This window comes from Botryllus schlosseri, chromosome 7 (genome assembly GCF_051294905.1).
Source record: "Botryllus schlosseri isolate E-star chromosome 7, Bs_hap1, whole genome shotgun sequence".
Taxonomy (NCBI): domain Eukaryota; kingdom Metazoa; phylum Chordata; class Ascidiacea; order Stolidobranchia; family Styelidae; genus Botryllus; species Botryllus schlosseri.
This window is the reverse complement of record NC_137242.1, coordinates 26,541,486-26,553,918: the sequence shown is the minus strand read 5'-3', so window position 1 is coordinate 26,553,918 and position 12,433 is coordinate 26,541,486. Positions and strand designations below refer to the sequence as shown.

Below are 12,433 nucleotides of genomic sequence, written 5' to 3'. Positions count from 1 at the left end.
TTCTTTATAGGCTCAACGGACCGGACATATCGTGTACTGTACGATTACATCGCCCAAGACGGATCAGAGTTGAATGTCAAGACTGGCGACAAATTGAACCTTATGGAACACGGGTATGCTGACTTCTGTCGATTCTTCATTCAGTTGATTTTGCACCAGGCATGCCGAGGCAAAGTTTGTTAAAAAGTTCACCGTAAATGATGATGACGGCCGAGAGTAAAACGTTGAATAACGATGTAGTCCTGCTCAAAGATAGCTCTTGGTTCGTTTAGGACAGATGTCGAAAGACTTTTTCGTCAAAGGAGCCATATTGACCGTATATTTTCAATTGTCAAAGTCAATCCACTGTGATGCCACAATTAGATGTTCGTGACGGAACGGTTAAACCAATAAACATTAAAAAATCGTCTTTTGAACAACGACCATGTTTTAAGCATGTTTGTTTTAAACCTATTTTTGTTTCTAATGCATATATATCATATTGGCATGGCTTAAGAGGGATTTAATGCACTAATGGGTTTGAGATATATATATATCCGGCTTTATTTCGACTTGTCAAATCGTAAGATGACATGTTACCATTTCATTCAAGGGACGACGGTTGGAGTATGGTCAGAAGAGCCGGTGGAGGTGACGAGGGTCTGGTTCCAACTACATATATTGAGAAAGTGTTTGATTACATGAAGATGGGCGAAATTAATTAGATGTGTGAACGTTTGCTTGAAATTATTTTTGTATATTGAATTCAGTATCAGAGTGGTATTGGATTTATCATAAAATTATCATTTCTATTCTCTCAAATGTATACGCTTACAGTACGACATCGCCACGAACTGCTTATTGTTGTTTTTGGTATTGACGGCGATTCGATTACCATGGTCATTTACACCAGGCCGATATTTTAAATATATGATTCACGATCTGCCTACATTGTAGCACGGCCACTTTCGTTCAAGGCTTTTGTAAGTGTAACACAACGCTAACGCACATTACGCGGTGATCAGCAACCTTGATACACCTTCAAGACTTATAGGTTGGAATTCTCGAGTTCACCTCGTTCGGACGCAAACTCGCAACCAATTGACATTGTAGCTGTGTAACGTAGGCTGCGCTGTCTCGCCTCTCAGACTGAGTAAATAATCATCGGCTTATGAAATACTGAATCAGTCAGAATTTATTAATCTATTTGTAATTTACACTGGCCATGTATGTGCTAGCGGCAGTAGGACAAGCGGGGCGCATTGTCCAATCTATGATTCTGGGCTGTATCATCAATCAATCTTCAGATTATATTTTCATCTGCCCAAGACACACACAATGTACAGTACATATGCGATAGACATACAATGCGATGTAGTGAACAGATAGCGGGATGCCGAACGACCAACCAGTTGGGGTCTCTTGAACTGGCATCCACCTCGACCTAGTGTCCGATGTCACAGTCTTCTTCGATGTTATTCTTTCTTCGTCGGTCATTTTTTAGAAGCTATTTCTTGTACTTTTCTCGTTCTTTATCGGGCATTTTTTCTGGGCTTTTTTGTCGCCATAAGAACAGCGACACGAGAGACGGAGAGTCAAGAATAACACGGGCCGCCTGCTTGAATGGCGCCGATACTCACCACTACTCTATGTCCCCATCTCATCATTGGAACTTGATATTTATAGAGGCCACGCAATGCATATAGCGGAATTCCAGAGGGAATCGCGGTACCTGGTGCGTTTTCGCTTGAAAATGCTTATAGCGGAGGCGCGCCTTTTCTTACCCCAGTGCCCATATACCTTGTGTATAATTTCAAAGTAAGTCATAATAAAACGAGCAACGATTTGGTTTCCTCATTCATCTTGCTAGAGGAAATTAATGAGCAGTATGAGCACATGGGGCAAATTTTGATTCACTTTGTAACTATCTGGATTTTTCTCTTATAGCTGTAATTATACATTAGAATGCAACAATTGTATCTGATCATATATCGTACTTGTATCTGTTTGTGGGATTAAATCTTTATTACCAGTTGATCCATATATGAAGAGAGAATACGAATCGCATTGAATCTTTGCTGCGTAGTGTGTATAAACGCCGTTTATGGAGTTTTGCTTAGAGCAACTATATTACAGTTTGGAAGACTCGGTTTGCAAACTCCGTATCAGCCTAGATATTGTTAATTTGCGCAATCATGCCCAATTTGCCCATCACTTTATGGTCATATCGAAGATCTACGATAAATGTAGCTTGCTACGCCAATGCTTCGGAACTGATATTTTAGTCACCAACATCCCAGATAAGGCCAGGCTAATAAAATTTTTGGTTGGCCTTACAATAATTTACATGGGCAATTCATTTTTTATAATGCAGGTAATTTCGCTGGGGCCACTCAAATTCTTCTCGTGGGTCACGGGTCAGCCGCCCGTGCCCTAGAAATCCAGTAATGTCCATTCTCGGTAATAGCATTCTCGGTAATGTCCATCTCGGTAATAGCATTCTCGGTAATAGTATGGAACCGCTAGAGGTCGTAGGGCCACTTAGGAAAGAATATTACTACTAGAGTTACTGGATGTCTAGGGCACGGGCGAATGACCCGTGACCCGCGAGAAGAATTTGAGTGGCCCCAGCGAAATTACCTGCATTATAAAAAATGAATTGCCCATGTAAATTATTGTAAGGCCAACCAAAAATTTCATTAGCCTGGCCTTATCTGGGATGTTGGTGACTAAAATATCAGTTCCGAAGCATTGGCGTAGCAAGCTACATTTATCGTAGATCTTCGATATGGTTCCATACTATTACCGAGAATGCTATTACCGAGATGGACATTACCGAGAATGCTATTACCGAGAATGGACATAACCGAGAATGGTCAATGCCAAGAATCTAGCTTAATGTAACGGACGTTGCCGAAAAATTTATACCTGAGAATCGATACCGAATGTGGCAACGCCGTGATGCACACATACGACCTGTTCATATACATAACATGCATGCATTGCATACGTTGCATTCTCGGTAATGTCCATTCTCGGTATTGTCCATTCTCGGTAATGTCCATTCTCGGTATTGTCCTTCTCGGTAATAGCATTCTCGGTATTGACCGAACACCCGACGTAGCAACTCAGCAGCGCCATCTCGCGTAGGGTAACCCCTAACGCTACACCATGAAAATTTCACAGCTGCTAGGTGTCGTTATGCTGTCAACCAAACGTCACAAATCGTAGATCTAGTTTCCAGAATTTGACAAGAAAAGTAGTCCTCCGACACGCGAATCACCGTTCACCTTTCCTGATCCAATGCCTGGTTACGAAGTTGAAGGACGGACCTACGTGTCGCTTAAATTTGAAGGATTATGTTACACTCATCTTGGGAAAGTTCGTTTTGAAATTTCAAATTTAATTTTTTTTTCTAACGTTTGCCATGAACTTGTGTAGCTCACACCATGGTATACCTAGGCCAAACAAAAATTATCAAAATATAGATATGGATGTTGGCTTTTCAAAAAAAACCACGAGTGAGTAAATTACGACAAAATAAGTTTCGTACGAATTTTTGGTTTCTGATGAAGTGATGTAACGAAATTTTTCAACAGAGAAAAATGCTATTGAACATTTTCGCAATAAAAGAAAACACCAATGGTACGCCCAATGAAATTTCGCAATTTTTTCTCATTTTTTGGTGAGATAGGGCCATGACGTACAAACACAGGTATCATGGTAATATTTGAAACCAAAAACAATAATTTGAAAATTAGGATACGATTATTTTTCCAATTTTGCAGTTTGCTAGTCCAGCCGAAAATACATTTACAGAACAAGCTACTTCGTCTCAAGATATTCTAACAATATTCAAACCTTTTCGTATTCCTTATCAAATCCTTACCTTCATGCTGCGGTATCTCCAAATGCGTTGCTACAACAGACGAGTCTCCTCCACGCTATTCTGAGCTAATTAAAGCGACGCATTTATCAGTTCGCAAAATTTATTAGAGCTTTTCACATATAGTTTCAAAGATATACCAAATGTTTTTTATTCTTCCGGGGAACAATAGCGACGCTAGAAAATGTATGTAGCAAGCACGAATGTACGCAGAAACATAACGAGAATCACTACAAGGCAGGCAATATATCTCAAATAACAAAATAATCCCGGGCATCATCTCAAACGTACCATGCTCACACAAATGTTGACGCCGAGACAACAAAAGTACTATTAAAAACGGCATACTAGGTTCTACACGATAATACAAAAAAATCAAAATAATTACACCAAGTTCTCAAATTAAATCTCAAGCGATGGACGTTAGTTGAAATTCTTTGACCACCGACTAGGGCTGAGCACAATGGTTCGAGTATTTCAATCTGAATCGAGTATCAATAGTAATGACTAGAGTCGAGTCGGGATAGACTTTTTTTGAGTACTGAAATAACACCGCCCTTTCCCCAAAATTTTATTACATGCGAGAATTACAGTCTTGAGTGCTTTCTCCTTCTCGTACCCTGGACTCGGACTCACTGACTTCGACTTGACTCAGCAGTGAATTGAAAATGACTTGATTTGACTGGAGTAAAAACTATAAAGGTGAGATTGGCTTGTGACTTGACTATAACCCTGGTGATACTAGAAGACTCGACTCAAACCCAGCAACTTGAATTAGAATCATATCACTCAGGTACTTGACTTTGTGCAGCCCTAGTTATTAAATTACCGTGTCAAGTTGTGTTTGACAGTAGGAGTTCAGGAAGTTAGAAAGTACAAAAAACAATACGTCAGCAACGTATATTCGTCTTGGGTTTAACAAAATATGCAGAACACAGTGTCGTTGTCGAAGCATAGAAAATGGAACTGATTGTGATCGCACGCGTGGTTGTAATCAACAGCTTGTTTGAACTATTGCTTTTTATTCTGCCGCCAAAGGACTAATTTCCCATCGCCCTCTCCAGCGGCACTTATCATATACCTGAAAGCAAATAAAAACGAGAGTTAAATTTAAGAGTCAACGAAGAATCCAATAATGAATGTACATCAGGGGCGGGCAACTTCTTCAGTCGGCGGGCCGGATATAGGAAAATTTAGTACTTGGCGGGCCGGATTGCTGAATCGATACATTATTCGCCCATTTATCCACATTCCACATATACAAGGAATAAATCGTCTTTATTGAATGTATTTTAACGACAACGATAATGGTGAAGACAATGTGGATTTGAGAATAACATTGTCATACAGGCACCGCCATGTCTGCATCTCACTGATCATGATCAATCAACACACGGTGCAATCCCTAATTAAGATTTCAAGGCGTTCGATAGGCCCGGTTACATTAATTAGCCAAGATATCAATTCATTAAGGTTGAGTAGGCGACGGGATAGCGTTGTTGTTCAACTGCGTGTGGCCAATTAATCTCGATATTGAATTCATGCGGCCCGCGTCCTCTATGAAATTTGAAAAGTGGCCTGCGATCCGTTTTGAGTTGGCGACCCCTGGCATAAGCGGTGCCTTGCCTAAAAGTGCGCCGTGAAGAAATATCAGCCTGGTGCAAATGACCATTGTAGTCGACAAAAATGATGATAACCACAGACGGCATTATGGTTGAGTGCATCGTAAATGCCGATAATACAAGTCTTCTCGCTTCGACGAACTTACGCATAAGCTGCACTCTCGCAACGCTGCGCATACACGTGTATAATGACATACAGTCTCTAAAATTTGATGAGTAAGCAAGTAGTGCGGAATCTCGGCAGACTGGGGCCGCGGGCCACATTATCATGTAAGACGGAAAATTATCCGGGGGCCAGACAAAATCCCTTCGCGGGCCGTATGTTGCCCACCCCTGATGTACATGTACATGTACATGTACATTGTACATACTATATAACTATGTCGTACTATGTAACTAAAAATAAAGCACTGAAATACTATGAAAATGGTTAGTGACGCTGGTTCTAAATTCCAATAATCTAATTCTAATCAAATTTGTGAAATGCTCCTATGTTCTCATTAACTAATTTATAGTTTTCCTGAAAATGCTTCAGGACAACTGTATAGTGTAACGATTCAAACTTGGTGTACAGAAATTTGCTATTCTCGTGCTCAGGACCGTCAGTGCCGCACCCCAAACCCACCAATGGGGGTGCGAGCTCAAAGGCGGCCTAAAATTTGTGAATGAACATAAATCATAGAGAATTCTTTTGAAAATTTATGCAACTCTGTTGAAATTTTTGTTGCGATATAAATTTGCCATATATCTTCATTATTGGCTGATAGAAATGGGCATTTCGGCGTCGGCCGCTAACACGCCACGACGTATGAAGTTTTAGGCCATCTAATGTGCGACTCCGAGAAGTGTGCCAGCACGGTCGTTGGCCGAAAAGGACTACCCTTATGCTGACTGAAAACTTTGATACATATACATATGTGTTTAATTGTCCAATGTCCATAGGTGCCTAAATGGTTGGCGCCGAATGTTCCTGTCCTGGAAATCTGAAGCCCAAAAGATAAATGCCATTCTGCAGAGAAAACTAATTTGCTAGTGAAGAAATAACAATTTGAAATCCTATGCGTCTTTTAGTTCAGTACGTTTGGGCGATTTCAATATCTTTTTACATAGCAGACAGGAGGTCACGAAATAACATCATGTAACGATGTCATTATACCAACTGACCCCCCAGAATATGTTTATGAATTATTTACGGGCCCCACATTTTCCAAGACAACACCTCACTCTGGTCTACCGGTAAATCTGATTATGTTGCCAGAGAGAGGACAAAATTTGACGGCAATGTATATACAATTCCCGATATTATTGACCGCTTTAATCATGATTATAGAAAAATGTTGTGCTTGGCGCGATTAGGCGATACCAACTGACTCAAGTTTTATTTAACACCCTATAGGGGGCCCATGACCAACGTGTCGGGGAAATAGTGACTTGCCTGTTTTCCAGTGCGGAGATAGCGGTGACCGGACCGCCGTGAGCTTTAATCGTGGCCTCCTGCCTCGGTTCGGCCGTGTTGAAAATGATGATTTCGCCGTCCGTGTTTCCGGCCCACAGCTGCCCAAAACAAAGCAGATAACGCACATGTTATGATCATTGTTAATAATTGAATTAGAATTAAAAATGAAATGAAGACTATAATCTGAGATATATACTAGGGCCAAGTTTCCAATTTTATTCACATGGTTCCGAGTCACAAGTCAATCTCACTTTTATAGTTTTGACTCGAGTCAAGTCGAGTCATTTTCAATTCACCCCTGAGTCGAGTGTCAAGTCCGAGTCATAGTGTTGTGACTGGAGTCCGAGTCAAAGTCATTACATTCATTGTTCAGTTTTCAGTTTCAATCTGGTTCAACCCACTTCAAATCTGCTCGAGTGACATAGAATGGCTCACGTTCACGGTATAGTAATTTTCCTCGGTCTTAGCAGTTTCTGGCGCTATTTTCCCAGTATCGGGATTGAATGACAAAATACCAAAATGTATGCCTTGGCCGTCGTAGTCTCGAGTCATGTGACTTGGTTCGAGTCACCCACAATGACTCGAGTTGAAGTCAAGTCAATACAAAATTGACTCGATCATGACTCGAGTCATTGCAACCCTGATTTCTAGTGATTAAACTAACTATATGAAGTTATTGTTTTGTGTAGCTTTCACATTTCTGTGTCGAGACCATTCTCTGATACTTCCTCCAGATATACCGCTCACTGAGAAGTAAGAAAGCTTACCTTTCCGTTATACTTTAACATGCAAGTGATGCCCGTGTCGGAAATAACCCCGGCTAGTTTCGGCCTGGTTACGGCCCCCGTTCTCCGAGTGGGGTACGTACTAGAAAAGTCCACATCCCACGCGTATATTGCTCCGTGATCATCTCCGGCCCAAATCTTGAAGATAAATTATGACGCCATTAAACCAAGGAAAATTACAACTGTGTGCCCAGTTCTAACTTGGGAAACTGGAAAATTTTCAGCCTTTTTAAATTGGTTAGAATTAGAAGGATAGCTACACAGTTTTTACCAAACTAGATTAGAATATGAATTGCTGAATTCACATTAGCACGAGAATGGCAAATGTCTGAACAGCAAGCCGGACTCGTTTCGCATTGGACAGGGTTGCAGGAAGCCAGACTATTTGATATGGGAGCATACAATCATTTGACATATTAGATTAGAATTAGAATACTGGCATTTCACTTTAGTTACACAACTAACAACTACTAATATCTACCTGTCCAAGTCTGGTCAGGCCATATCACGCACGGATTTGGTCAAAGTAGTTTACATTGCAACTCGCTAGATAATTACGATTAAACTAATTACAGCAAAATACATGTAATCTAATTCTAATCTAATTCCTGGTTTCCCAGAAAATGCTACAGGAGAATTGTAATGTGGAGCAGAAAGAAAGCTTGCCGTGCAGACATTAGGCATTCTCATGCTTACGATATTGAACTTAACCTAATTCCGATTCCAAGTTTTCGCGAATTCAAAAATTATAATCTAATTTCGAAAAACTATGTTTCTGTACCTGAAATTCTAGTCTAATTTCGAGAAAAACGGTACAACTAGAATAAATCTGTGTAGCTTTAATTCTAATAGTACTCTTATTTTGGAAATCTGAAAATGTCCTAGTAGCCCATCTCTGCATGACATCCTACCTCATCTGTGTCTGCCGCGGCCATGCACGATAAATTGGCAGACTGTATGGCGGGAGATTGCCCGGACTCGAAACGAAGAAGCTGGTTGCCGTCGTAATCGCACATCACGACGTGAATAGAGGTACCTACAGCGAAAAATTGCAGAAAGATGTCATTTTGAACGCGGCCTGTGATTACTACATTGGTATTTATGGCGATCATACGCTTCAGGGTCTTGGAAAATACTTTGGATTTAGAAACTCTACAGTTCCACACCCTGATTGGCAAAAGATGGTGATTTTATATGCAAACGGCTGCTATTTTGTCATGGGAACATTTCTACGACCGAGTAAAATTGAGTACCCCAGAGATTGGAACCCAAATCGAGCATTAAGCTTCAGGCCGAGTCCTGGTTTCCAGGCATATATCGTCGTAGCTATTGACCCTTTTACACATTTTAGAAAAGTAACTTAATGTAAAGTTCTCATTTTATTTCGACCACATCTTCGCCCAGGGTTAATAGGGCTGTTGGAATAAAATTGCACATCTAACTTACTAGCCGATTAAATCGTCACGTTACCTAAAAAAAATGTTGCACACCAACTTCGAATCTATTCCGACCGGTAATCGCAAAGCTTTTACAGTTTGGAAATTTTAATTTATCATGAGAGAACCTGACGATTTAATCGCCTAGCAAGCGAGATTTGGAGAAAAAGTTTTTTCTGAACAGCCCTAACCTTCGCAACAATGTGATAAATATAAACATAGTCAATGTATTGCCGAGAAAAGATGAAAAACTCACAAAAACTTGATTTTCTACAAATTTGAAATGTGGACACAAGGTAACGTCGATTCCATAAATCCACAGGAACGATATATTTGTTACCAAAAAAAGCAACCCTTCCTACTTGATTTGAATCATTATGATTGATTCCAAATAGTATATAATTTTAACGGGACTTTTTACAAAAATTCCCATCATTATAGAACATGGATGAAGATTTGGACATGAAACGGATGAATTCTGGATTTGGATTGTAAAATATTAAATATGTCAGGAATACATGAAAAAAGGATCATAGATAAACGCCCAGCATGCTTCAAAATGCAGTTATCATCTTACAACAGCAAAGCAGCTCCTTGAATTTCATGATGGCGACCAAATGAACGGGCTCGTCGTAACCTTGGAAAGTCTTGTGGACTTGAATAGGATCGGGTTGCCAGATGATGACTTTTCCAGAGCGATCGGCGCTGGCTATGAATCCGCTGTAAGCATAATACGTTAACATCGAAAAAAGGACATCAAGATATCATGTCAATAGGGTCATACGTTAAATTTGAGATATGATGCATGATGCACTTGGAAAACCAATTACAGTTGTGTAATTAGACGAATTCGGGCGAAATTCCTGTAATCTAATTCTGCTTTTACTGAGAACTGTATTGTGTGAAACGAGCCAAGCTTGCTGTACAGACGTTGGCCATTCTCAAGCTTATGAGGACTAACTCTGGTTTGCAGGTATGTAATGGCTCGAGTCACGATTTTTTGGTGACTCGACTTGACGCAAGTCCTGTTTTCAAATGCGCAAAATGACACAACTCGAGTCGATTATTTTTATCGACTCGACTTGCACTCGAGTCATTGTGCATGACTCGAACCAAGTCATATGACTCGAGACTAGGACGGCCAAGACAGACGTTTCATTGTAACTTCGAAGAATAGAAAAGTCACCACATATTTGGTATTTTGTCTATCTGTCCTGATACTTGGAAATAGGGCTAAAAGCTGTTAAAACTGAGGAAAATAAGAATATTATAATTGCGAGCCGTTCTATATCAAACGGATTGAACTGAAAACTGAACAGTGAACAAAATGATTTGGACTCAGACTCGAGTCAAAACGCTATGACTCGGACTTGGCCCTCGGCTCACCGACTCGGACTTGACTCGGTGGTGAATTGAAAATGACTCGACTTGACTCGAGTCAAAACCACAAAAGTGAGATTGACTTGTGACTCGGAACCTTGTGACTTGGGTATAACCCTGCTGATTTGACATGAGCTGACCTTTTGAGTTTTGTTGTGTTTGTTTGTAATTCGGAATAATTTGAATTTATTTCAATTTCCAAGTTTCAGCGGATTCATCAATTTAATTCTAATCTAATTTGGAAATGTTCGATGGATTAGAAATTGACTCGCGAATTTATCCTCGACTCACAATCAATTTAATATTTTTGCTACATCGAATGCGAGTCAAGTCTTTTTACAGTTATGACTCCGAGTAGAGTCAAGGCATTCATAAAACGCGACTCGAGTCAACCACACCAGAATTGGCCAACTCAAAAATCTCCAGCTTTTCTAAATTAAATTCGAATTAAAATAATAGCTACACAACAGTTTTTTTCAAACTTTGATTAGAATTAGAATCAGAATTACTATATTCTTGACAAAATCTTTGAAAAAGAATGCAATTCAATTCAATCAAAAAGAAATACAATAAAAATTAATTTGACTCCATACCAAATCATTCATTCTCAGACGCATGAGAGCAGAAAATGCCAGTACACCAAATATCTCTCTCAGATATTAGATTAGAATTAAACTGAGGGCAGAGAAACATTTCACAAATTAGATTATTATAGTCATATTGAAAATCTAAAAACAGTACATTGAGCTTAAGCGCTCTCTCCGCACCGATTATTCGAAATTTCATGCAGGTGATGTATTTGGTGCTACGATTGTTGATATACGTTGTTCTTTCCGATTCTCTACCGGTTGCTGACGATTACCCCTGACGAGTGTCAACTGGACATATCCAGATTAATTTCAGTATGAATATACTATTCATTTGCATATTGTAGTTCTCTACCTCCAAGAAGCTCTTCAAATCAGATTAAAATAAGGTCGTAGGCGTTCGACATTATCTAGCTGTCCAAGTCACAACCCAACACTGATGTAATCCGCTTTTGAACAGTAACTGGATGATTTACTTGCTTGCTCCTATGATGTCCACAATGACGTCTTGGTGATCGTGCAATATCCTGGTAATTTTCATGGTGGCCAAGGACAGAACGTAAATGTTGCCATCTTCGCCGCCGATCCAAATTTCTTTGTGTTCAATCAGGTGCATGCAGACCTACCGCAGCAAAATGAAGAGGGCATGAAGCTAGAGCAAACTTGTACAAATATACAACTACAACTACCACTAGGACTAATCCCTCAAGAAGATTTCAAACTCGTAACTAGAACGAGAACTTCTCAGTTTCCAAAATTCGCAAATAGAACTAGAACTACTCACTTTTAAAAAACTCGCAACTAGATCTAGAACTAGAGAGAGAGAGAGAGATGATATTCTTTCTCGCCTGCACCATCGAGATGCTTTGGCGACGGAGTTGTGATACGGCCCCATGAGGTCATCTAGTCTGCGCCCCCGTTATTTTTTCTCCTCCATGCTATCCGTGATTGCTGAGCGCCTAGCAGGATAGCTGCGGATACCATTTTTCGAGTCTTTGGTATGACCCGGCCGGGGATCGAACCCACGACCTACCGCTCGAGAAGCCGGACGCATAACCATTACACTATCTCGCTCGCTCGAACCAACGATTTTAAAGGGGCACTGCACTCAAAAAATGATGTGGTCTCAAATTGAAGAGCAGAACGAAAAAAAAATTTTGGCCGCAGCCGTTTTCTTCAGAACGCCACCGTAATGGAGCTGCAATTTATTGAAATTTCCAGAGTTGCAGCAGTCGCGGCTCCGGATAATCTCTTAACCCGTTACATGGCACGATGACTTCATCGTCGCACTTGCTCGACGCG

The 12,433-nt window shown here is 40.3% G+C and overlaps 2 protein-coding genes across 2 annotated transcripts in view; one reads left to right on the top strand and one right to left on the bottom strand.

Moving 5' to 3' along the window:
• The window catches only part of LOC145442563 (uncharacterized), a 28,858-nt gene extending 27,930 nt beyond the window's left edge, over window positions 1-928 (top strand). Inside the window, exons 18-19 of the mRNA XM_080320506.1 lie at window positions 11-113; window positions 593-928. Of these exons, the coding sequence (XP_080176632.1) occupies window positions 11-113; window positions 593-704 (215 nt within the window). The 3' untranslated portion in view covers window positions 705-928. The remainder of the gene's footprint in view (window positions 1-10; window positions 114-592) is intronic.
• A 3,022-nt stretch (window positions 929-3,950) lies between these two features.
• LOC145443822 (DENN domain-containing protein 3-like) overlaps window positions 3,951-12,433 on the bottom strand; it is a 43,054-nt gene continuing 34,571 nt past the window's right edge. Inside the window, exons 27-32 of the mRNA XM_080321785.1 lie at window positions 11,608-11,753; window positions 9,742-9,884; window positions 8,640-8,764; window positions 7,711-7,866; window positions 6,923-7,041; window positions 3,951-4,946 (exon numbers count right to left, since the gene is read on the bottom strand). Coding sequence (XP_080177911.1) covers window positions 4,877-4,946; window positions 6,923-7,041; window positions 7,711-7,866; window positions 8,640-8,764; window positions 9,742-9,884; window positions 11,608-11,753 — 759 coding nt within the window. The 3' untranslated portion in view covers window positions 3,951-4,876. The remainder of the gene's footprint in view (window positions 4,947-6,922; window positions 7,042-7,710; window positions 7,867-8,639; window positions 8,765-9,741; window positions 9,885-11,607; window positions 11,754-12,433) is intronic.